This window comes from Drosophila obscura, unplaced genomic scaffold (genome assembly GCF_018151105.1).
Source record: "Drosophila obscura isolate BZ-5 IFL unplaced genomic scaffold, ASM1815110v1 contig_165, whole genome shotgun sequence".
In the NCBI taxonomy this organism is placed as follows: Eukaryota; Metazoa; Arthropoda; class Insecta; order Diptera; family Drosophilidae; genus Drosophila; species Drosophila obscura.
The window spans coordinates 3,330,994-3,355,861 of NW_024542752.1; the positions used below are offsets into that span (position 1 = coordinate 3,330,994).

The 24,868-nt window shown below is 47.3% G+C and overlaps 3 protein-coding genes across 4 annotated transcripts; 2 read left to right on the plus strand and 1 right to left on the minus strand.

Annotated features, from left to right (window-relative positions):
- Nucleotides 1-9,911: 9,911 nt before the first annotated feature.
- On the plus strand, nt 9,912-11,776 carry LOC111066359 (cytochrome P450 311a1-like). 2 transcript variants are annotated; one of them, NM_001365595.1, is given in 5 exon segments: nt 9,913-10,182; nt 10,239-10,616; nt 10,685-11,037; nt 11,097-11,628; nt 11,630-11,776. In NM_001365595.1, coding segments are annotated over 5 exon segments (1,446 nt in total). In that variant the 5' UTR covers nt 9,913-10,031; the 3' UTR covers nt 11,662-11,776.
- Nucleotides 11,777-12,569: 793 nt separating this feature from the next.
- On the plus strand, nt 12,570-19,560 carry LOC111066300. The gene is made up of 6 exons (XM_041591991.1): nt 12,570-12,900; nt 13,936-14,009; nt 16,364-17,032; nt 17,094-17,356; nt 17,433-17,697; nt 18,901-19,560. Exons 1-6 carry the CDS (start codon nt 12,570-12,572, stop codon nt 19,558-19,560), a joined length of 2,262 nt encoding a protein of 753 aa, XP_041447925.1.
- A 298-nt stretch (nt 19,561-19,858) lies between these two features.
- Nucleotides 19,859-20,974, minus strand: LOC111066299. Its single transcript, XM_041591929.1, has 4 exons — nt 20,870-20,974; nt 20,485-20,650; nt 20,124-20,407; nt 19,859-20,063 (listed from the first exon to the last, which is right to left on the minus strand). The coding sequence occupies exons 2-4, from the start codon at nt 20,580-20,582 to the stop codon at nt 19,936-19,938; spliced, it is 510 nt and encodes a 169-aa protein (XP_041447863.1). The 5' UTR covers nt 20,583-20,650; nt 20,870-20,974; the 3' UTR covers nt 19,859-19,935.
- Between the last annotated feature and the right edge of the window lie 3,894 nt (nt 20,975-24,868).

Sequence of the window (24,868 nt, forward strand, 5' to 3'; positions counted from 1 at the left end):
CTGACTCCCAAGCCCGTAGTTGGAAGCTTTTCCATTCTATTTTTGTCGTAATTGCATCCATGGCAACGTCTTGGAAAGCAAGCGAAGATATCATGAAATTGATGAAATCAATGAAGTCACTCGATGGCCGATAAACAGAGCTCTCATTGATATTACGCTATCGATTTTCGGCAGCAATTTAGATACCTTCGATAACCAATTGAATTTTAATTCGAATTTCATTGGCAGACAAAGTTCACAGCAAATTGAACTTCAAATATCTGCAACCTTTCGACTCCTATCGATAAACAAGCTAATTAAATCAAGTTTCAGCCAGCAATGTGCCCGGAACACACTGCCAGACAACTGTTTTTGGGCCAAACAAATGAGTTTACCATCAATGAGCTTAACCTCGTGAATGAGTTCGGTTTTTGGCTTAGACGGACGGACGGACGGACGGATATTTACTTCCATTTTAGGTGTATTAATGAACAGCCATCGATGGCTGGCGTGCATGCTGCCCTGCCGTTGTGGCTGGGAGTGCTTAGTGGTCAGTGCCTGGACTCCACAGTTAATGCCTCTAAGCAGATAATGGATTGCTGACCAGCACAATGCCATGCCCCTTGCTCCACCCCACGCACACCCGATGCCCTTTGCCCTTGAGCGCTGAATGCCGTTCACGTGGACCTCTCGTCACGGAAATTATCTACCCGAAAACCGCAGAAAATCTCAGAAACCCGCAAGTTGACTTGAGGTTTAGGTTCGGGCTACACGTTGATGTGACAGCAACAGGAGCTGTGCCAGCGCCATTCATATATGCACCAGGAATGTGTCATAATCTGGTCGCCCCAATTGCTAAACTCAAACCGTTCGCTGCCACGGCTGTACACTGCCAGAAGTCCCTTCTGTTTTGTAATACGCTTGCTGGGGGCCTCATGAGTATGCCCAGATATTCGAAAACACTTAGAATGAAAGTATCCCAGGGGGAAAAGCCAAAAACATGCACGTTTCGTCTGCCAGAGTGAGCGAGAAAAAAAAACCGAAATTTTTAGGATTCAACGCAGTGAAAATGGGGATAAGTGCGGTAAAGCCGAATCCCAGCGAATCGATTTGGTTGCCAAGTGCAGTAGCTTAAGTAAGAAGCCATCGCTGTGGAAGGGTAGCTAATGCTTCGTCGCTCGCAATTAATCTTTGGCGCTGCTGCTCTGACATCCATTTCACTTTTATGGTTTTTTCCACCTCGGCCAAATAAGTTTCTGTATGGATGGAGGTGCAGGTGGAGGTGGGGGGTGCATGAGTATCTGTGTGTGTGTGCGAGAGAGAGTGCGGCTTGCCAGGGCTGCGTGCTAATTTCGAATACTTTGCGGCGAATGTTGCGGTGTGGCAACAGGAGCAGGAGCAGGAGGCGCAGCGGCGCTGTGGCATGTGAGGGCTGCTGTCAAAAAGTTTTTGACTTGAAAAACGCGCGTGCCATAGTAGAATAGACACCAGTGGTGTGGTAGGAGGGGGGGGTGGCTTTTGGTATCCGTGGGTTATGTGCATAGAAATGGAAGTGGGTTGCATAGCGGATAGTGGCACAATGGGGATGCTCATTATTAAACAGCACACAGCCACCTAAGCCGCTTATCGATGGCCGGCAATTTTCACTTTTCATCATGCAAATCCGTCGGCAACGCGCCGGGGCACGAATGTGGGCGCAACCGATCCACACCCTTACCTACAAAACTAAAAATCCCCCAACACCAGACAGTGCCGGGCCGTGCCGTGCCGTGCCGGGCCTGTCCTGCCGACATTAATTCATTTCTCTTGATTTTATTTGCAGCTCGTTTTGCGTTGCACACTTTTCAGCGTCCTGTGGCAGCCCGCATTTGCTATGGTACTCAGCGCCAACCCCAACCTCAACCCCAACCCCCAGCCCCAACTCGCCTGCTTCATTTGTGCCACAAAGGCATTGGCATTGTCCTTGTCCTCAAAGTCTTTCGTTTGTCCAGCCAGCAGATGCAGATCCATCTAAGGCAAACATTTACAGAGCGTCCCACACTGCCCTCCCACCCTACCACCCACACACACACACACACACACACATACAAGCACATACATATAAGTGTGTACTATCCTGAACGAAATTCCCTTGGCCAGTCAATCCAATCTTTATCAGCAATTGCTTCAACTCTTAGGAGCCAGCCAGCCAGGGGGAAAAAAAAAGAAAACATAATTGTCTGGGCAAATCGGAGCAGTTGCTGTCAAACTAAACGACTTGGAGATTGGGGTATGTGGTATGGGAGGGTATGCAAGGTTGCTGATGTCTTTGGTTCGCCGGATCGAAGCAAATAGAAGATACAGCCCGTACATATGCTGGATAGATATTGAGTGCTGGTTGGAAAAGTTTCCCACCAACATTCACTCAATATAATAATTTTCCCATTCTGGTTGGATTCGCTCGCCTGAAGACTCCAAAGATAAGCTCCAGGAAAGAGAAGTTTGGATGTATGAAGAAATTCACTGCAGTGTCGCGGCCGTACCTATAATTATAAATGCAATAATTATAATTATAATTCCCCTCGGAGCGGGGGTTGAAGCGTCATTATTCTAGCTAGCATGCTAAGGCCGCCCGCGAGCCGTGTGGATCGTGAAAGCGAGTTAACAGTCCGTTCTTAGAAAGAGCGCTAACAGAGAGCTGTAAACGGGAGTGACTACAGACTGTTAGCGGAGACGATTAGCTGAGACGAAAACAGTCTGTTAGTCAGGGCTGTTAACAGCCGTGACGTGACCACATTCTATTCTTGTGGTGAGGGGAATGCAAGCTTAACCTCACCGAATTGTCCTTGCGTTCTTTCTATATCTGAATGTACACATTTACATACATACATATAAGTAAATCTCTAGCTGTTGCGTTGCTCGATAAGTTTTTCTATCTATTTATTTAATTTAATTTTTTTTTTTTATAATATTGCTGATGCTTTGCAATCATTTAGTAGGAAACACTCTCAAAGTAATATAAAGAAAGTACATAGTCACACGATATCACAAGATGGCAAGGTTGCCACATAGTACATGTGTACATATGTATGTGTTTGTCTGTGTGTATGGTATTAACTTATTATTGCTGCAGGCACAACATATGAAATTGCATACCCTTAGTTGGGGTAGTGTGTATATTGCAGGGAAGATCGGTCTGCAGGGGGCATGGGCATGGGCATGGGCATGCCAGGTCCAAGCTGGACTTGCTTGCCTTTTTTTTTTGTATGTACATATGTAAATTTAATGCCACAACTGTCGGTAGTTCCCTGCTCGTCCCACTACTATCGAACTCGCTTCAAACCTCCGGTGTGTGTGTGGCTGATTTCCGACTATTTGCATGGATGCTTGGTCGGTTCCGTTTCCTCTTATTTTACATATGTATGTATGTACATACATTGCTTGCATTTACGTACATATTTCTTCCGCCGGACCTTCAATCACTCCCAACCCAAACCCCTCCCCCCCACATGATGCGTCCTCTTCCATGCAGACAGCTTCCGCATTTGATATTCGATATTCGGAATTGGGCATTCCAGGCAACAGCTGTCAGCCACTGTAGCTATTTCTGTTGCTAATTGCAACAAAATATTTAATCGAACCCAAATTATAGAGTTGCTCGCCTAAAAATGGATATATGCAAGTACATTTGGACACACTAATTCAGATGAAATTACACAATTAAAACCTAATAATACGAATGTCCCCAAAACACACTACAAATAATTCGACAACCGAAATAACACAAATGGAAACTAAATACAAATTGCAGGGATGCGAGTTGTTTCAATTGTCAAAGCAGCAGCATGACTCACATCACATCAAAGGTTTTTGTTTTGTTCTTCATCTAAAAACATATGCACTTAAAATTAAAGTTTTCAACACAAATACTTTACATACATATGTACATAGGTACATTTATCTGATGTAATGATCCCATGCTCGATTTTTAATTTGGATGATTTTAGCTTCCTGAAAGTTTTGGAATGGAAATTAGTTTCTTTGCTGCATGGCAAAACAATTGTAAAACTTCCAACAGCCCTTGCTGCGTGGAAAATGTTTTTCAATAGAATTCCTAATACATATGTACATATGTATGTAGTAGCAATATTTCTTGCTCCCCTTTTGTTTTTTTTTTTGTATGTAAAATACTTTTCTCGTTTAATTGCTGAACATTTTTTATGGGCAAAAGCTGCAAAAGTGGCAAAAGTGGCGTATGTGCGTTCCGTTGGATGCAGAAGTCGGCATGTTCGGTTTACGACTGTTCAGGAATATCCATATATAGATACAGTACGTTTCGCAACTGTATGTCAGTGCAGCACTTGTTTTCTCAGCAAGTAAAGATGAAAAACATTTATGGGCAGAATGGAAAAATCCTTCGAAGGTATTGAACACAATCCGAACACCATAAAATATGCCATTCATTAGTAGCCTGTACTAAAGGATTCAGGACTTGGGATTAATGGAAGATGCAAATTATTTTTAAATCAAAACTCAAAAATTCAAATGAAGTTGAACTTTAGTACATACTTGCATACATTTTTATGTACATATGTATGTATGTATGCACGAGTATGTATAGCATTACATTCCGTTCAAGTGCCAATGAAGATTCCAAAACTGCAGCATGCCGCAGCCAGCAATAACAATAAAGTGAAAGGAGGCCCCGCACACCACAGCTGTGCATGCCTCACAGTCATACTCGGACAGATCTGCACACATACATATGTACAGAAGTACATGAACAAGTGTATGACATATGTGTGTATGCATGCAGTTTGAAGTGATTGCATCACATAAATAGCATCCACACTCCAGCAGTGCCTCAGTCCCTAGGGATGAATGAACGAGGGCACGAACGCACGTCTTATCGATCCACTGTGGAATGAATACTGATACGATCGATAACCATAACCCACAACAATCGATGGCCATAAGGATATTTGATAGTTAAGTATTTATACTTATGAACAAAATGAGTCTGCGATTTCTATTTCTAGTTGTTGCAAGCATTAAAGATCATTAAATAATTTAGAAAAGAAAATCATTAAAATTAAAATGCAAAAATGATTGAATATAGTCAGCAATGGTCAAGGTTCAGTCACGCTGCCATCCATCCATGCCATCCGCGTGTCACGACGCGAATCTGTCTGGCACTTCATCGATGGGCGCATCGATGGCGCGCAAAGAGTTGGCCGACACGAAACCATAAACAAAACGTTTTAGTTGCAACAACAATCCGCCTAACAGCAGCCAGCTAACGACGCCTGCGCCTCTCCCCTCCCAGCACACTTAAGACTTTGATGGATGGGCGAGACGGGCGTCTCGGTGGCCCAAAAGTTGCACTACATTTTCATTGAAGATGTGAATAAATTCTCAGGGGCTAAATGAAATTCACACTTGCATATCGTTTGTGCACCCGTATATAAATATATTTATATGTATGTAAATACATATGTATGTATGTACACACATGCGAGCATTCCATCTGCAGACAATAAGTCCAAGTCCTACGATAACGTCCCACGCATTCCCCATAGGACCCCATTAATCTCAAATTTCTTTCCCTCTTTCCACCCACAACTATTCACACTCAAACTCACACACACACACACATACTAAAACCATTCGAATACTGGAATATAAATAGCACCGACAAGGCGCGTGTTGATCCAATGTTTTGCGCTAATTTATGGTAGACAATCATAAAACATCTTAATGAGCAGCAACCAAACACTTGCTCAATCCCCATCTTATGGCACTGATCGGGGGGATTTCTTTCGGGGAAAAGAGAATTTAAATTTTCTTGACATTTATTTGTTGATAATTAACGCGGTGAAAACTTGGCCATTTAATAGCTAATTTTCCTGGCTATCTCTATTCTAAGTGTCATTAAATATTTAAGAAAGAAAGGGCGAGGCTTCGATTAACTTACTTCGGGTTAAGCAGCGGCGAGGCAGTGCCTCTGACTGCAGTTTATACATATACATATTTATATAATACATATGTATTTAATATCGAATCATAGTAGAAGAAGCCGTTAAATCGTAAAGCTGGACCTGAAAAAGAGACGAACGAGCGGTCGGACGGGGAGAGTGAAAGTCAGAATCATATGAATATCCCGAATTGCAGGCGAAAATTTTTATATATACAGATTCTTTTTATATAAAAAAAATGGTTCAATTTTGCAACTTAAAATTAATGATTAATAAATGATTTTTTTATTATAATATTCATTATTTTTTTATAAAAAAAAACTTAAAATAAGTATTAATTAAGTAAAGGGGCTCTGCGTTTGACTTTTCACCAATATTATTTCATATACCTGTAAAGGGTCCACAAAGTTAACCCCCGCGGTTAAATGTTCTTTTGACTTGGCCTTCCTCGAGTGACCATTATTATTATTATTATTATTATTATTATTACATGTTAATATTTACAAATGAATATAGAACATGATTATAATCAGCTAATTAGCTGTTTGCTAATCGCGTTTCATGCTCAGGTGTCCAAATCACATTGGAATATCTAATGCAAACTTAAATACAAAAAAAAAATATGCCCCCCCACTTGTAGCCACATTCACTTAGAGCAGTCCTTAAGCTACTAAATACGCTTTCCTTTTTCCATTACGTAACAATCAATTCGTCCCTTTTTTTGCAGTCTCCTTCCTTCGTGCTGAGAGGATACAAATCACATTTAGGCTCTTGAAACTTTAAAGATTTTGACCCTGTGCTCCATTCGAAATGCAGAATGCACGACAAGGACTAAAACTTGCAATTGAAGGCATTTCAAAGCGGCCTCTTCCACACCATCATACGATGCCATTGATGCATGATGTAAGTGTAAGAGGAGGGTGAGTAGGAGTTGGAGGTGCAAGCTTACCCAAAGGCTTGTCCCAAGATGGGGCCAACTGAATGGCAAGCCAATGCCTGAATGAGTGACAGTCTTAATTACAGAGAGATTAGCATGGTGGACTGGGAATGGCACTGCAACTGCAACTGGGGAGTGGGACTGGAAGTGGAAGTGGGACTGAGAGTAAGACTTCTGAGGAACGAGAAGGCAGACAATGTTGCATGTATTCAATGTCACGTTCCAGTGGAGATCCCACGACTTTGGTGATGAAAGTGCTTGAGCCAGGTGAGTGCTATGGCAAATGACAGGCGGCTCGGCTCTCCAGATGCTGCTGCTGCTGCTGCTCCTCCTCCTCCTCCTCCTCCGCCTGCTGCTGCTGCTCCTTCTGTGCCTGCTGCTCCTCTTCCTGTTCCGCTTCAACTTGATTTCTTTTCTTTTTGTTTTCTTCCTTCTTTTTGTTGTTCCGCTCCCTTGTTACATTTGATTGTCGCAAACGAAGTGGAAACGCAAATGTTGCACAAACACACTCACACACACACACACGCATGCCATGGCAGCAAGGCGGGGGGCGGTGGCGTAGGTGGCGGTTGGGTGCAGAAGCAGGAGCAGGAGAGTAACGGAAATGCACACTAATTACTCCTTGGAAGTGGGAATGATGGATACAAAGGAACAGAGCAGAACAGAACGGAGCAGAACAGAACAGAAAATAAGGAGCAAAAACCCTTCTTGCTTTTACGCTCCTCTCCCCTGACCAATGCACAATTTGTTCTACCCTCACAGATTGGCCCAGCTATGATTGTTATTGAGTAAGCTAATCGCTGAGTAGCAATGAACATTCGTGAATAAAGCCAAAATATAATTTTGAATAAAAATCTTAAAATAAATCCGTCTTAAATAATTAAATCTGTGGCAAAATTCCAATTATAATCCATATAATCCAGAGATTTATTCAACGGGCAGATCCTTGGTGAGGGTACATAAAACTTCGGTGCTGCCTCCTTGCTTGTGGCTGCTTCGCTTTGCTTCTGCTTCTGCTTCTGCTTTGGCTGCAGGCTTTTCTTACATTCTTTCTGGCATTCATTCAAAAGCGCCTCCCTCATTCGCCCCACACCCCCCACCAACCCACCCCCCGTATGATAATTGAAATGGTGAGCTGAGCCGCCAATGGGGTTATGGAGCGTTGCAGGGAATGGGCATACAGCCGGGCGCGGGGGCCGGAGGCTGGGGGCTGGGGTCCCGCGTCGGGGTGTGGTGTAGCCAAGTCAAACACAATAACCCTGCACCAGAGAAAAACCGAAAAAAAAGAGAAAATTTAATAACTCGGCACGCTGCGCAATGATAACACAAAAGGGCCAATTCAAATTTCGATTTCGAATTCAAATTCAAATTTGCATTTCCAAGGGAGTAACGGCCGCCGCGGCGGCGCCCGAAGCGACGGTTGTAGATTTCGTTTAAGGATCACAGCCCGAAGAAGCAGACGGCATTTTTGTGAGTGTAACATCAATATGAAAGGCTTCAAAGCCCCACAGCACATACTCGTACATATGTGGCAGGATGTGGCAGAATGTGGCAGAATGTGGCAGAATGTGGCAGAATGTGGCATAATCAGCTGTGCGCTTAGTTTCCAAGGAAAACTCAAAACTTCGGTCTGATCGATCTTCAAGACCATCAATGAATTTTGCTTTCATTTACCATTTCTGGGTGCAACGTGCTCCATTCTGCAACAGTCACGTCCAAGAGCCAGTCGAGAGAATACTCTTTTTAGCCCCTGGAAGCTGGCGAAGAGTTTCACTGTGGCCCATAGGCCCACAGTAAGCTTTGGCCATCGATCAATCTTGAACCTGAAAACGTCCCCATTTAAGCCAAATGCTAAATCAATTATTGGTTGTTGGTGGCCGATGCCACTTCCCTCATTCAGCTGCAAGCCAATTTATTAGCAGTTGGAACAAGTCGAGTTGGAGCCGTGCAGCTAAATAAGAAGACAATGAATCGACAGTGAATGTTGTGTGTTTGTGGGTGTTGTAAGACAAACAGACAGCCTGGCAGCAAGAGAGAATTTTGATTATTTGCTGATAGCTGTGCTCAGGGAAATCAATTAGTGCGCCCGAACGCCTCTCAGTTTTTGCGAAACGAACGCAAAAGCAAAGAAGAATTAACGTTAACATCGCCAGGGCCGAGAACTGCAGCATTAGAGTTGGTCATGACAATGGAGTGTGCTACGAGTAGTATCCAAAGAATTAACGAAGAACTCTGCCCGTTGATGATTGGCAGATAATAGTGGAGCAGCAGCAATTTTGTTTATTTTTGTTTAACTCACAAGTTTAACAGGATAACCTGCAACGGTTGCAGAGGCATGTTAATTTAGCAGTGAGCTAACAGCGAGTGATGACAACGCGTGTGAGAAGAGAGAGGCTTTCGCATTCCGTTATTCACTGCATGATGTGAGAGCGAAAGACGAGGAGAAACAAATGCCGATATCTAAGTCCGAACTTTGGATTAGCCTACGCTGCTAATGTTTTTCACTTTAGAAGCTGTGGTATCGCGACTCAGCTGTACAGCTGTGGTTGCCTTGGCAGAGTTAAATTGTTAATTTGGATGGAATTTATTGTCATTCTTGCTTTGGAGCCGCATAGCGCCATAACCTGCAGAGCTTACATCACAGGCGACAGTCATTAGTGACTATCAGTGATGCTCCCAGTGCATGGGTACATTTATTGTGCTAATCGCTAAGCCAGAGAGATTAGATATTGGAAGTTGCTCGATGGAAAAAGGCAAACAAAGACATATATGTACTTATGAATTTATTAATCCGATTAAAAACAAAGCGTAGTATGTACTAAACAAGTATATGTGTATGCATGTATGTACATGTCTGGTAATATTATCTGACTAGTGCTCTGTGGAAAGAGTTGCAATATTTTTTCTCTGTTGCGGGGGCATAACAGCGCCGAGACTAACATACATACATACATTTACAGTATAAATTTCATACATATGTACATATGTATGCGGCCTGTGTTACCCAGATTGCCAATTGAATGCTAGCAGAAGATTATCGCTGATTGATTGGGTTACCCTCGTTTCGCGTTTCTATTCCGGTTCAGCCCGCAGTCAGCAGTCCGCACTCAGTTCGAGGCGGTCAGAGACTGCACATTGCTTCGACTATCAAACTAAGCAAGATGCCCATTTGGTTGCTGCTGCTGCTGGGCCTGGGACTGCTGCTGCTCCTTCAGAAGTGGCGGTTGCTGCGCCTGGGCAGCAGCCTGCCCGGTCCCTGGGCTTTTCCGCTGCTGGGCAACGCCCAAATGGTGGGCAAGCTGCGGCCCGAATGTGAGTACAAGCAGCAGCCGAGATCTGAGATCTCTCTCCCTATGCCCAATCTGCAGTCATATTTCTGGTCTTTACAGAGCTACGCGACCGCTTTGGCGCCACCTACCGCCTGTGGCTGGGGCCGCAGCTGTGGGTGTTCCTGCACACAGCAGAGGAGACGCGCGAGGCGCTGCACGATGCCACACTGCGCAAGGCGGAGACCTTCCTGCAGCTGGAGCCGCTCATCGGTAACGGGCTGCTAATTAGCCATGGCGCCCACTGGACGCAGCAGCGTCGCCTCCTCACTCCCGCCTTTCGGCCGATCCTCTTGCGGAGCTTTGCCCCCAGTGTGGCCAAGCATGCGGATCGTCTGATTCAGCGGCTCGTCGCGACCCGCGGCACCTTCCTCGAGCTAACGGATCCACTTTTTGCCTGTCTGCTGGACGCCATCGTGGGTAAGTGTGTCTTCTGTGCCCCGCACCGTACCCCGTGGGAGAGCTGCTCACTTCTCATTCTTCCATAGACACCTCCATGGGCGGGCAGCTGGATACGCAGTCTGTGGCGCACTCTCCCATCGTCGGTGCCTTCCACCGCAGCAGCCAGCTGCTGTTCAAGCGCATGATCAATCCCCTGCTGGCCTCCGACTGGGTCTTCCAGCGAACCCAACTGTGGCGCGAGCTGAGCGAGCAGCTCCAGGTTATCCACACGCTAATGGATTCATTGATTGAGCGCCGCTCCGCACAGCTCCAGCAACAGGCGGATGTAGCCCCCCGCAAGGCGCTCAACCTGCTGGACACGCTCCTTCTGGCCAAGATCGACGGCGAACCGTTGAGTCGAAAGCAGATACGCGACGAGGTCAACACTTTTGTGTTTGCGGTAGGTGGGTGGGGAGGGAGAGAGGCAGCAAGCATCTGATAACCCTGTTCTACCTGCAGGGCGTGGACACAACAACGGCGGCCATGTCTTTTGTCCTGTACGCACTGGCCAAGAATCCCGAGGCACAGGACAGGTTGCTGGAGGAGTTGCGGCAGCTGCCGCCCAATGGATCCACGGATCTGGATGCGCTCAATGAGCTGCCCTATTTGGATGCCCTGCTCAAGGAGGTGCTGCGCCTGTACACGATCGTGCCCACCACCGGACGCCAGACCACCTGCTCCACCGTCATCGGGGGCCGTACGTACTGCGCCGGTGTCACGCTCTGGATAAACATGTACGGCCTGGCCCACGATGCCAGCTACTATCCCGATCCATATGTCTTCAGGCCGGAGCGCTGGATGCAGGCGACGGCAACTCTGCAGCAGGATGTGGCCTCCTCCTCCTTCAGCTACATACCATTCTCGGGCGGTCCGCACGTCTGTATTGGGCGCCGCTATGCGCTGCTTCTGATGAAACAGCTGACGGCTCACATAGCGACTGCCTTTCGGCTGGAACTGCGCCCCGACGAGCCAGAGCTGACGCTGCAGGCTGCAGGGCATCCACGTGGCATTTAAAAAACGCTAACCAAGTCAGCCCTGGACGAGCGTCCGTCATGTGTGACATGTTGTAACATTTTCCAGTTGAATTTTGTACGCAATATACATATCCGATACGTTGTTTGTTTTGTTTGTTTAGTTTTGTAAAAAACCGTCAAGAGGTTATCGACCTCACTCTACTGTCTCACAAACTGTTAGACATAATGAAGAGCTGGAGAGTCCTAGAGGACCACTCCTTCTCAGACCACAGGTACATCGAGACTGTTCTATCGCTCGAAAGCACCAAACCCACTAACTATATCCATGCTCAGTCACTCCATGATAAGGAGGATATTCGTATGCCAATGGCCACCTGCAAGCTCAAAATAAATGAACATTTTAAGCAACTAATAAATGACAGATGGCAAACAGTGCCACTATGTCGCATAACTCGGCAAACATGGCCTAACATTACTAGGAAGCGCACTGATGAGCTCTGCAAACTCAGTAGGAGTAGGTGCAGCTCAGTCATACGCTCCCTTACGGGACACTGGCTAATAGGCACACATGCAAACAGGCTGGGCGCCCCATATAACGAGATGAGGACGAAGAGGAGACTGTGGAACACCTGTTGTGCTCCTGTCCGGCTCTCAGTAGAAGGAGACTTCAATACTTGGGTGCACCTCTCCTAATTGACATGTCGGACATGTCTACAATCAGTCCCAGACGGATCGCAGGCTTCATAAGGGCATCCGGATGGGACAACGGATAACATAGTGTCTCACGAGGGAAGAGGGAACGGCCTATGCGGTATCACAACGGGCCGAAGCCGGCATAGGTGTGTCGGGTTTCTGACGATCCCGACAGCCGCCTTAACCTAACCTAACCTAACCTTAGTTTTGTCCACACACGCGATGCGCGTTTTTACCACTCCTCCGGACGAGCATCGCCATCGACATGCTCCACCAGCAGTGTCGGAACGGGCGCAACTTCCTTCACGAGAACCGACTGGTGATGCGCTACCCACTGGCCGTTCCAGTGGCTCAGCCGTCGGTGAGGCACAACTACGAGATGCCCACGGCGGCTTCGCTGGCCAGGCACTCGGCGCCCACCCACAACAGCGCTCTGGGCGAGCGGTCTAGGCGCACGGCACTTCCCCGCACATCCACAGCCAGCGCCACCGCCTCGTCGGAGAAGCAAATCCAGACGGACGACATATGCGACGAGCTGTTTCTCAGCGCGGCCCTGCTCAAGTGTACCGAGCACGGGCAGTCACGGGCCACGCAAAGTGAGGGCGACGAGTGCAGCCCCCCTCTAGCTGTGGGCCTGAAGCACCCCAGGAAAGCCAACTGGGATATATATAGTGCAAAAATGGAGGAATTACTCCCTCCCAAAGCACCAAAATGCCCAGACACACAAGACGATCTTAATCGTCTTGTGGACAGCTTCACGGAAGCTTGCAATAAGGCCTTCGTGGCAGCCTGCCCCTCAACCAAACCAAGAAGGAAAAAGAAACCCCCCCTGGTGGTCTAAACAAATAGACACCCTCCGGAAAGACTGCAGGACTCTCTTTAACAGAGCCAAAAGCAGCAGCGAGGAAGCGCACTGGGAAAATTACAAAAGTAAGCTAACCCTATACAAAAAAGAAACAAGAAGAGCAAAAAGGGCCTCTTGGCAAAAATTTTGCTCCGAAATTGAAGACACGTCAGAAGCCGCAAGGCTACGCAAGATCCTGTCAAAAACATCCCCCTCGGTGGGATATCTCAAGAGAACGGATGGTACGTGGACAAACTCTAGTTAGGACTCCCTACACATTCTACTCGATACTCATTTTCCTGGGTGTACGACCATCGAGCCGGCAGACACCCCAAGTGAAGGCCCGGAAACCTCCATGGTGCACATCCTCACAAAACGGAATATTAGCTGGGCAGTAAACAGCTTTAAATCCTTCAAATCGCCTGGTCCAGACCAAGTCATTCTCAGTTACAAAAAGCCAGGGATATGGCCATCAACTGGCTGCAAAGTATCTTTAGGAAGATACTGACAGTGGGAAAAATCCCCCGCGCTTGGCTAAAGGCTAAAATTGTCTTTATCCCCAAAGCAGGGAAACACACAACCCCAAAAGACTTCAGACCAATAAATCTATCGTCCTTTCTTCTCAAAACTTTTGAGAGACTAGTCGGGCTGCAGCTGAGAACAACCATAAATCCTCAGTGCCTGTCAGGCGCACAACATGCCTACCGAAAAGGAAAATCCACGGAAATCCATGAAGTAATCTCGACAGTAGAGAAATCCCTACACATCAAAGAATACTCCTTAATAGCTTTCCTAGATATCGAGGGAGCCTTTAACAACGACATACCGGGAGCCATCACGGAGGCCCTGACTGACCTGGGAGTGGATCGTCACTTGGTGATGCTCATAGATCAATTGCTCACATGCAGGACGGTGACATCATCAATGGGATCGTCCACTCAGTCAAGGTATGTCAACAGAGGCACCCCGCAAGGTGGTGTCCTGTCTCCCCTTCTATGGAACATAGCAGTCAACAAGATTCTGTGTGACCTGGAAGGGAGGGCTGCAAAGGTGGTAGCATACGCGGACGACGTTGCCATTATCTTCTCGGGAAAATTCCCTCAAACACTCTGCGATCTAATGACCGCAAAGCTCGCGCGACTGTCAGAATGGAAAGAGTCGCGTGGACTGGGAGTTAATCCCTCTAAAACGGAACTTGTGTTGTTTACAACCAAATACAAAATCCCGTCCCTCAACCCCCCAATACTAAACGGATGCAGGCTCTCCTTCAGCGACAGTGCCAGTTACTTAGGGTTGGTAATTGACAAAAAGCTTAGCTGGAACCTGAGCATCAAAGACAGAGTGAAGAAGGCTACGATAAAATGGGGCATGAACCCAAAAATAGTCCAATGGATTTACCTAGCAATAGTAAGACCAATACTGCTCTACGGAGTCGCAGTGTGGTGGCCTGCCCTATCGAAGGGGACCATCACTAAACAACTGGGCAAGGTGCAGCGTACTGCAGCCCTATGCATCAGTGGAGCTCTGAGCACAACACCAACGGATGCGCTAAATGCTATCCTATGCCTGCAGACCCTTGACCTTGCAGGTAAGGAGCAGGCAGAAATGGCAGCAATCCGTCTTAGAGACTCTGACCAATGGGTGTCACATCACACCGGTCATGCGTCCATCCTAAATGGAAACAAAATCGTCCCCACAAAAACGGACTACTGCGTTCCGAGGGAGTATACAGATACCCCCTTCGAAACAATCATCCCTCACAGAAACAACTGGCTTGAGGGACCACCTGGTCCAAAGGGAGCCATTCGAATCTTTACAGATGGCTCAAAGCTGGACAACAAGGTCGGAGGAGGAATCTACTCCGAACAGCTGAACATAAGACACTCCTTCAGGCTCCCGGATCACTGCAGTGTCTTTCAAGCGGAAGTCATAGCGATCAAGGAAGCTTTGAGCTGTCCTCAGGAACTAGCCCCTGCGGCAACTCATATAAATATCTATAGTGATAGCCAAGCTGCGATCAAATCGCTGAATGCGATAACAACAAGCTCGGCTACCGTGGCAAACTGTCGCAAATATCTTCATGAGATAGCTTATCAGTTCGTCATCAGCCTAATATGGGTACCGGGCCACCAGGACATTGAAGGCAACTACATAGCAGACGAGCTGGCCAGAGCTGGTACAACAATCCCCCTTCTCCATGATAAGGAGGATATTCGTATGCCAATGGCCATCTGCAAGCTCAAAATAAAAGAACATTTTAAGCGATTAATAAATGACAGATGGCAAACTGTGCCACTATGTCGCATAACTCGACAAACATGGCCTAACATTACTAGGAAGCGCACTGATAAGCTCTGCAAACTCAGTAGGAGTAGGTGCAGCTCAGTCATACGCTCCCTTACGGGACACTGGCTAATAGGCACACATGCAAACAGGCTGGGCGCCCCATATAACGACTTCTGTCGAAGCTGTAGAGATGAGGACGAAGAGGAGACTGTGGAACACCTGTTCTGCTCCTGTCCGGCTCTCAGTAGAAGGAGACTTCAATACTTGGGTGCACCTCTCCTAATTGACATGTCGGACATGTCTACAATCAGTCCCAGACGGATCGCAGGCTTCATAAGGGCATCCGGATGGGACAACGGATAACATAGTGTCTCACGAGGGAAGAGGGAACGGCCTATGCGGTATCACAACGGGCCGAAGCCGGCCTAGGTGTGTCGGGTCTCTGACAATCCCGACAGCCGCCTCAACCTAACCTAACCTGTGTCTATATGCATACATGCGTGTGTCTAAACGATCTTCTAAATACTGTATACTAATAATATCATTAATCGTAGTTTTTGGATTCAGATTTCAAAACAATAAAAAAAACAGGATGCTGTCTTATTTGAATATACAGATGTGTTACCGTCGATTTCGTTTCGCCTATCGCACAAAAGTACCGATATTTTGTATGGACATCCGACAAGTAGAATCAAAAGTCTCGGGTGCATCCGATCCAACGAAATGAGACAAAAGAAAAATAGTGTCAACTTCGAAATCGGAAAAGTAGTTACGTCGATGATATATCCCCACATATATGTCTATATTTTTGTTTCCAAAAATATAAAACATCAAAAACTATATATCGATAACATCCCCGAACACGTCAGCTACGCGGATTGATTGAAAACAAATAGTTTTCATCGTCTCGTAAATCAAATTATTTGTAGTTTACTCTGCCCACAGACACACACACACTCACACAGCCAGTGACTGGTACGAAAGCCAGTTGGCTCCCTGCAACGCCAATAGAAGCAACCGCTGTCATCGAATCTGCAACCGGAACCAAAAACGGCACCGCAACATCCACAGCCCAAGCTACAACACGACGACGGCTGTTCAAGCCAAACATTGGCTACGAGGCCGAAAAGGAGACGGATGCGATTGTGAGTAGAGCCCGTGAACTGGATATGCTGGAGGAACTGGAGAACGACTATCTACCGGGCACGCCCGTTAACAAGCGCCTGCAAGAAGTGAAGAAGGACATGGGGATTGGGAAGAACACCCAAGTAACGCCCAAGGCCAGCCCCATTCTGAAGCTGTTGGCACCACAAACCGCACCCCCCAAAGCGATCTCCAGGAAAATAAAAGAGCAACCAAAGAGGATCGAGGGCAAATGCAGTTTCCTAAAATCGCTGGAGGGAGAGGTCAGCCGCGAGTGCAGCGACAAGGAGGCCCTCTTCTATCGGGAGAACTCTGCCAAGAACAAGGAACAGCTGGCCGAGCGACTCTATAAGATGTTCAATGCGGACGTGTTCAACAATGAGCTGGACGTGACAATCACATGGTCGAAGCGGCTGCGCAACACGGCTGGACGATGCCTGAATAAGAGAAAGTTCGTGTCCCACCACACATAATCAACGAACTTCCTCTAATCGTTTATTTCGTTTCCTCTTCTAGTGTAAACTCGCCAAACGCATCAGCACGATCGAGCTCAGCGAAGAGGTGCTGACCACAGCTGACAGACTCCGATCTACGCTCATCCACGAGCTGTGCCATGCCTCCACCTGGGTGCTCAACAACGAGGGTGGACACGGCCGTGTGTGGAAGAACTGGGCCCTTTGCGCCAACAAAAAGTATCCAGAGCTGCCCGCCATCACTGTCTGCCACAGCTACAGCATTGATTATAAGTACACGCACAAATGTGAGAGCTGCAATCTTGAGTAAGTTTTTTGTGGTTTATTCTCTGGCTGTTGTCTCCTTACCCCACACTCCCCTCACTCTTCACGCCTCTTGCAGCTCTAACTCCAGATCTCGCAAGGTGGAGAATCTCCGCTGTCGCATATGTCGCGGCCCCGTCGTTCTGCTGCTAAACAAAAAGGACAAGTTTGGCAATACCGAGTCGAAGCCGGCGGGCGAGGCCAAGGGCTTTGCTAAGTTTGTTAAAGATAATTTTAAGAAGTACAAGCAGGCCAATGTACCACATAAGGCGGTCATGAGCCTTTTGAGTGCGGCATATGCCAAGCAGAGGGCGAAGAGCATAAAAAGGATAAGAGAATGTGGCGTAATCGCCACACTGACATTAGATGATGTTCATTACCACGTCCAGCAGGATAGACATACATACATATATGTTTTGAATGTATATATATATCATATTAAGACAATTGTAAAAGGAAACAAAGTTTTCATATGCAACCGACGCTTACACCATCTCTGTTTATACCGAACAATGATTCATTATCAAAATATATCTATACTTGTGTCTATATGCATACATGCGTGTGTCTAAATGATCTTCTAAATACTACTAATAATATCATTAATCGTAGTTTTTGGATTCAGATTTGTTATGATCCGCCTTTTTGCCGCTCTGGTCTATCGTTCCCGGCTAGCTTTCGGTGAAGTCAGGGGTGTTTTCGACCCGATAGCCAGGGGACGGTGCAGGGGGGCGAAAAAGGAGGATCATAACAAATGGCGCCCAATTAAAACGAATGGCATCGGTTTTGAACGGGGGGTCAGAGATACCCTGTTTGAGAATGAGCCGGGAGTTGTGGTCCGTGCGGTGCCGAGAAGGCATCAGCATCGTTGCCCGACTCGAGGGGTCCAAGACAACTAAAACAAAACAGTAAAAGAGAGTTGGCACTCTAAGGAAAAAAAAGAAAAAGCGGAAATTAATTGCGAGGGAAAAAGATTGACCGAAACCGTGAGTTGCAGTTGTCTCTCGTCTCACCCAACAGATTGTGTAGTTGCAAGGGAATATTTGTCTTTGTTTACGTGTTTATTCTCGAGGGCTGAATATCCTCACTTACATTGGATATAGACAATTTTAGAAGTAAGATTAAATACATAGGTCAGCGGAATAGGATTTTTGTTTTGGTAGAGGAATTATTTATTTATTAACTTTAGTATTTATTTAGGCGAATAAGTGTACATGGATGTTTATTTAGTTATTTAGATTTAAAACTATTTATTTATTTAAACATTTTTTGTGGTTTAATCGCAGATGTATTTATTGAGTTATTTATTTATTTATTTTCTCGTCGTCCTTCAGGGTGTTTATGTTTTTGGAATAGGTTAGATAGTTGAGAAAGCTTCAGTATAGAAAATTAAGTAGCCGTGTTTACATATATTTATGCGAAGTAGGAATTGGAGTAAAGAGAGATTGGTGTATGAGTGAACCGGCGGAATTCAAAGGGTCGGGGAAAACTAGGCGAAGCACGGAGGTTCCGAGAAGGTTCCAGCCATACAGGATGCCGACTACTAGGTCCCAGGACGGGAAAACCGGCACAAGACCAGAAAGGGCGGTGATGGAACTGCAAGATCCGGAGGAAGGGGCTGTAGGAGGCCAGCCTCCAAGTCACAGAGACCGCGAGATACCCAGCGAACTGAGATCGGCCGTAAATGTGGCGATAGCTCAGGCTCAGGAGACGTATCAGCGCTCAGAGCCTCAATGCAAGCGGATATGCACGAGTTCATGAAGGGGATAAACGCGGTAGTTGGCTCGCTGAAAGCGGATAAAAGGAATAGAGGATCACACAACACCAGTCTGGGAGGAGGTCCGCAAGAGATACCCGCGAACCAACAGGCACAACCGACACACCTGTTCGTGGACAACCGGACGTTGGAAGCCGAACAGAGACCGAGCATGGAGCAGAGACCCGTTGAGGACTGGCTGTTCAACGTAAGGGGCCCGGGAGCACAGACAAATGTGAATAGGAGTCGGCCCAGTTACGGAGAGGCCAGGCAGGAGCCGGTGCAAATAAGGAGATGGGGACTGAGCTTTGACGGCGATCCGAAGGGGATGCCGGTATCGGAGTTCATATTCCGAGTGGAGCATTTGCAGACGGTGTACCAGGTAGCATGGGCGGAAGTGCTGAAAGCTTTTCACACTCTGGTTACGGGCCTGGCGCGGCGACTGGCCTAGCCTAGCCCAACTTCCAGGTGCGAAGGCGGAGTTCGAGCAGGAGCTCAGAGGGGGGAACCAACTCAGGGGTGTTGTTGAGTGAGTTGGTGAATCTATTTGGCTGAGTTGATTAAGTATCAGACCTCCATCTGGGGTTTACCTCAGTTCCACTGGGAGTGGCAGACGTGGCCCATGGGTGGTCCATTAGGGGGAGGAAGATCCCAAAGTGCGAGTGAAGCGACTAACCGGAATAGAGGCTCTTAGACGAAGTAGGAGGTGACCGGGCACAATTGAAGTGTTGGATTTGTGCACAGCCAGGACACACATATTTTGAGTGTGAGTCAGAAGTGCGAAAAATATTCTGTTACAAGTGTGGGTCTGACGGGGTAATCCTCCCTAAATGTCCGAAATGTCGGCCGCGAAACGGGAGAAGGAGCACGACGCAACTGGAGGGGTCGCGTTCCACGAGCAGCCAATAGTTCTGCCCTCCAACAACACGGTAGAATTACATACAGAGAACATACCTAGAATTAAGGAGAGTTATATACATAACGCAATTTATAAAATAAACCAAGCAGTGTTACCTGAGGCGAGATGGTCCGAGCGTAAGCCGTTACAGGAAAGACGACAGCGATATAACCAGGCCAGGAGAAGAATACTGGGGGACCAGGTGGCGGAAATAAGCCAAACGAGGTCGGCTAGAGCACAGAGGGCTCGGGACCGATTCCGGATACGCCAGAGGAAACGACGGGGCATATGTGCAGCAATCCGTTCTGCAGTAAGCCGGGACGACAGGCCGTTTGCACACGTGAGTCTGGGCCCGAAGACGCTGATGGGACTGCTCGATACGGGGGCATCAGTGAGCCTGCTGAGAAGAGGGGGATTGGAGATCATTGAGGAATTGAAGCTTAAGTTAAAAGACGCGAAAACTATATCGGTACAAACTGCGGGCGGCACACCTCATCAGATCCTAGGCCGTGTGATGGTAGTGATGGCATACAAAGGCCAGAAGCACCCGATGGAGTTATTCTTGTGTCCGTCATTGAAGCAATCACTGTATCTGGGGGTCGATTTCTGGCGAAAGTTTGGATTGGCTCCGCAGATAGTAGGCCTGGAACGAGAAGAGGAATTAGAAGAGATCGAGGCAGAACTGCTGACGAGAAGTAGACCGACGGAACCTCATGACTTAACCGAGTCGCAGCAAGTACGCATGGAACAGGTGAAGTACAAATTTCGGTGTTTTGACAAGCACGGATTGGGAAGGACGACGATGGTAGAACACAAGATACGTCTGGTGGAGGGAGCCGTGCCTGTGAAGGAACGCTTTTACCCAGTATCTCCGGCGGTACAGGAGCTGTTGTTTGCGGAAGTCGACGAAATGTTGCGTCTTGGAGTAATCGAGCTGAGCGAAAGTCCGTGGAGCAATCGGGTGACTCTGGTCGTAGCCTGGAAGAACCGGTTGTGTTTGGATGCACGGAAGCTGAATACTCTGACCGTCAAAGATGCATACCCGCTTCAGAGTATCGAGTCGATCCTAGTCGGTGGAGGACACCGTGTTCATCAGTAGCATCGACCTGAAGCATGCGTTTGGCAGATAAGCCGGAGCCGGAGAGTAGGACGTATACGGCATTTACGGTTTCAGGGAGACCACTCTATCAGTTTAAATCAATGCCGTTCGGTTTGTGTAACGCAGCCCAGCGGTTGTGTCGGTTGATGGACCGGGTTATCCCGCAGCGACTCCGAAGCCACGTGTTTGTGTATTTGGACGACCTGTTGGTGATTTCCCGAACGTTTGAGGAGCACGTGAAGCTATAGAGGAAGTCGCAAAGTGCCGGGAGACGGCAAACCTGACAATAGGAAAGAAAAGTCTAAGTTCTGCTACAGTACCTGAAATACCTGGGCATCGTGGGCGATGGCGCACTGAGGACCGACCCAGAGAAGGTGCAAGCGATCGTACAGATACCGATGCCGAAGAACGTGAGGCAAGTCAGGAGATTTTTGGGTACGGCGGGCTGGTATGGCGATTCATCAGAATCGCCTTTAGCCCCTCTCACAGCTGCCTGAAAGGAAAGGACAATTTCAGCTAACAACGGACGCACAGACTCTTTTGAGGAGCTAAAAAAGGCACTTACCAGGGCGCCGGTATTGTCACCCGGACTTTAAGACTTCTTCATCCAGTGTGATGCAGTCATGGGATCGGTGCGGTTCTTCAGAAGGATAGAGGAACCGAACACCCATTGCTTTCTTTCGGCGAAGCTGAGAGGCGCTCAACTATAGTGTGCCAGAGAGGAGTGTAGCGGCAGTGAGAGCCATAGAGAAGCCGGGCGTACGTAGAGCTGATGCCATTCACTGTGATCACTGATCACGCAGCCTGCAGTGGCTGATGCGTTTCAAAGCGCTGGATGGTCTCTAGCTTGCAGGCATACAACTTCGAGAGAGCATCGGAAGGGAAAGGACAACATCGCGACATGCTGTCCGTCCGTTTGACTTAGAAGCAATCGACTTCCTAGAGTTCGAGACTACAGCCTTCGAGGACGAGGATTACCTGAAAAGGATAGAGGCGGTTAAGATCGATGAAGAAATGTTTCCAGACCTGAAGGTGGAGGATGGATTGCTGTTTAGGCGTACACAATTGCCCGACCGGAATTGGAGGAGTTCCTGTGGATTCCTGAGGCGCTGACAAGATCGTTGATCCAGCAAGCACACGACAGCGATGTGGCAATGCACGGAGGAGTTGCGAGAACACTGGGGCGACTGCGGAAATGGTACTATTGGCCCCGTATGACGGTAAAGGTGAAGGCATATGTCGCGGATTGCGATACCTGCAAAGAGACGAAACATTCGACACAAGTTAGTCGTCCAATGATGGGTGCCGAGACCGTAACCGAAAGGCCGATGCAGAAGATATACCTCGACTTTCTGGGTCCATATCCTAGAACCCGAAGGGGGAATGTAGTCATCTTGATAGTCCTTGATCACATGTCTCGATTTTTTTGGCTGAAGGCCTTGCCCAAAGCCACATCGGCGGCCGTAATCCAATTCCTGCATGAAGAGGACTTCGCACAGTTTGGCGTTCCTGAAATGGTACACACGGACAACGGAAAGCAGTTTGTATCAGCCGAATTTGCACATTTCTTGACCAAAAGAAGTATAGCTCACATGAAATCTGGGAATTATGCACCACAGGCGAACGCGGCAGAACGCGTGAATCAGACCGTTCTCGCAGCGATCCGGACTTATGTCAGCGAAGATCACACACGCTGGGATGAAAAGTTGCCGGAGGTACAGGGTGCGGCCAGGAGTGCGATACACACAGTCATAGGCACGTGACCATACTTTGTGCTGTTCGGGCAGCACATGTTCACCAGCGGGCGGGACTACAAATTAGCACGGAGACTGGGAGCCCTGAACGACGCGCAAGTATCACTCGTGGCAAGACAAGACCAGTAGGAGATCGTCCGCGATGAGGTCCGGAAGAATGCGCATGAGGCCTACAAGAGATCGAAGGAGCAGTATGATCGAAAGGCGAGAGAGATCCGGTACTTACCAGGACAGGAAGTGTATAAGCGGAACTTCGTATTAAGCAATTTCAAAAACAACATCAATGCCAAGTTTAGTCGGAAGTATGGAAAGTGCAGAGTGGTCCGGAGCTTGGGAAACAGCTTATATGAACTGGAAACGCTGCAGGGGGCACGGATAGGAGTGTTCCATGCAAAGGACATCAAACAGTAGCCCGGTTCTCTCAGTCGATCGAGCATAAGACTCCGCATCGCAGGGCGTGGGCGATGGCCTACGTTGGGGTTCGTAGAATCCGAAAGCCGCCTTGGTTTTGCACTCCCGTTTCGACGGCAGGACCTTAAAACGAGAGTGTGGTGTTATGGACGTCTTTCTACAGTAGCCGATAGCCTACAGGGCTGGAGAAGAAGAGCAGACAGCGGCCTCTGGTGTGGATCCTGGGAGGCTGAAAAAGGGTTGCAAGGTGGCAAGGAGGAGAGAAGGAAACGTGGCCGTAAAGGTCATGTGAGGAGAGCAATTGTTTCCGGGAAGAAGAGAGATAGACCAGAGATAAATCGCCAGTAACGCTAAAAGAAAAAAGATTAAAAAAATAATTAAAATAAAAAAAGATATAAGTGAAGAGCCCACTACACCAAGGGACGACAACGAGGCGACGACGGCACAGCGGATTCCAGGCAATGAGCCGACAGGCGGGGTCAGCGCCAAGACTGGCCCGGCCGGAGCATCTCTGGAGGAGCACGGCAGGGAGCTGCAACCAGCGCGAACGGAAGCCACATCCATGGGAGGACCCCTGCACACCGCAGCATCACAGCATCGGCAGCAACACACCCCGTACACACACATTATACACATCACACACACAACATACACATCGCACACACCACACAAAAACCCGCATGTATTAAAATAGCAAATAGCCACACATATTAACCCCATCATGAATATATTTAAATCTGAATAATCCCTGCGCCCAACAAGCCCCGTCACATATTCACATATTCGCACTATATATCTTTATTCCCGGAACTACTTCTCGATTCACATTAATCACATATATTTTCTTTGACTTAATAGTCCACAACACATGAATTAAAATGAAATAAAATACAAAAAAAAACAACAACACAAAGTATTTTAGGATAGTTTTTTCGTTAAGGTCCGTTTAATTAATCAATGTAAGCGGAGTCTCTTTTCCCCCCGAACTCCACACCCCTTTCACAATTTATACACATGCAATAACTACTAACAAGAGCTCTTTTTAGTTTAAGTTAACCATTTGAATTTGCATTTAAATTTATATTACAGCCGGTTTGTTTACCTTAAAAATGGGGATGCCATCTCGGTCAAAAAAATAGAATCCGTGTGTATTTTTTTTTAATGTTAGTATTTTTATGTAAGTATTCCGCAAGGTGAAAGTAAGTTAGGGTAAAAATGTTTTAGGAGTTAAATAGATTTATAAGATAAAAGATATAATGAATTATATTTGAAGATTTGAAAGAAAAATGAAAATGGTGTAGAGATCCTTAGTTTGGGTGGGACGAGAAGGGCGGAAGAGTGAACCAAATGTTTTTAAATGGGAGCGCTCAACAGGTTGAACGCTCATGGAACGGGAGGGACTCGCGATGGTCAAATACAACACCGACTGACCCCGCCGAAGCGAGTGCCAACGAAGACGCGTGTATAAATAAGATCTGTCCGTTACACGCAAAATAGTATTTTTTTTTTGTTAAATCCGTCCCCTGGCTATCGGGTCGAAAGCACCCCTGACTTCCCAGAGAGCTAGCCGGGAACGATAGACCAGGGCGGCAGAAAG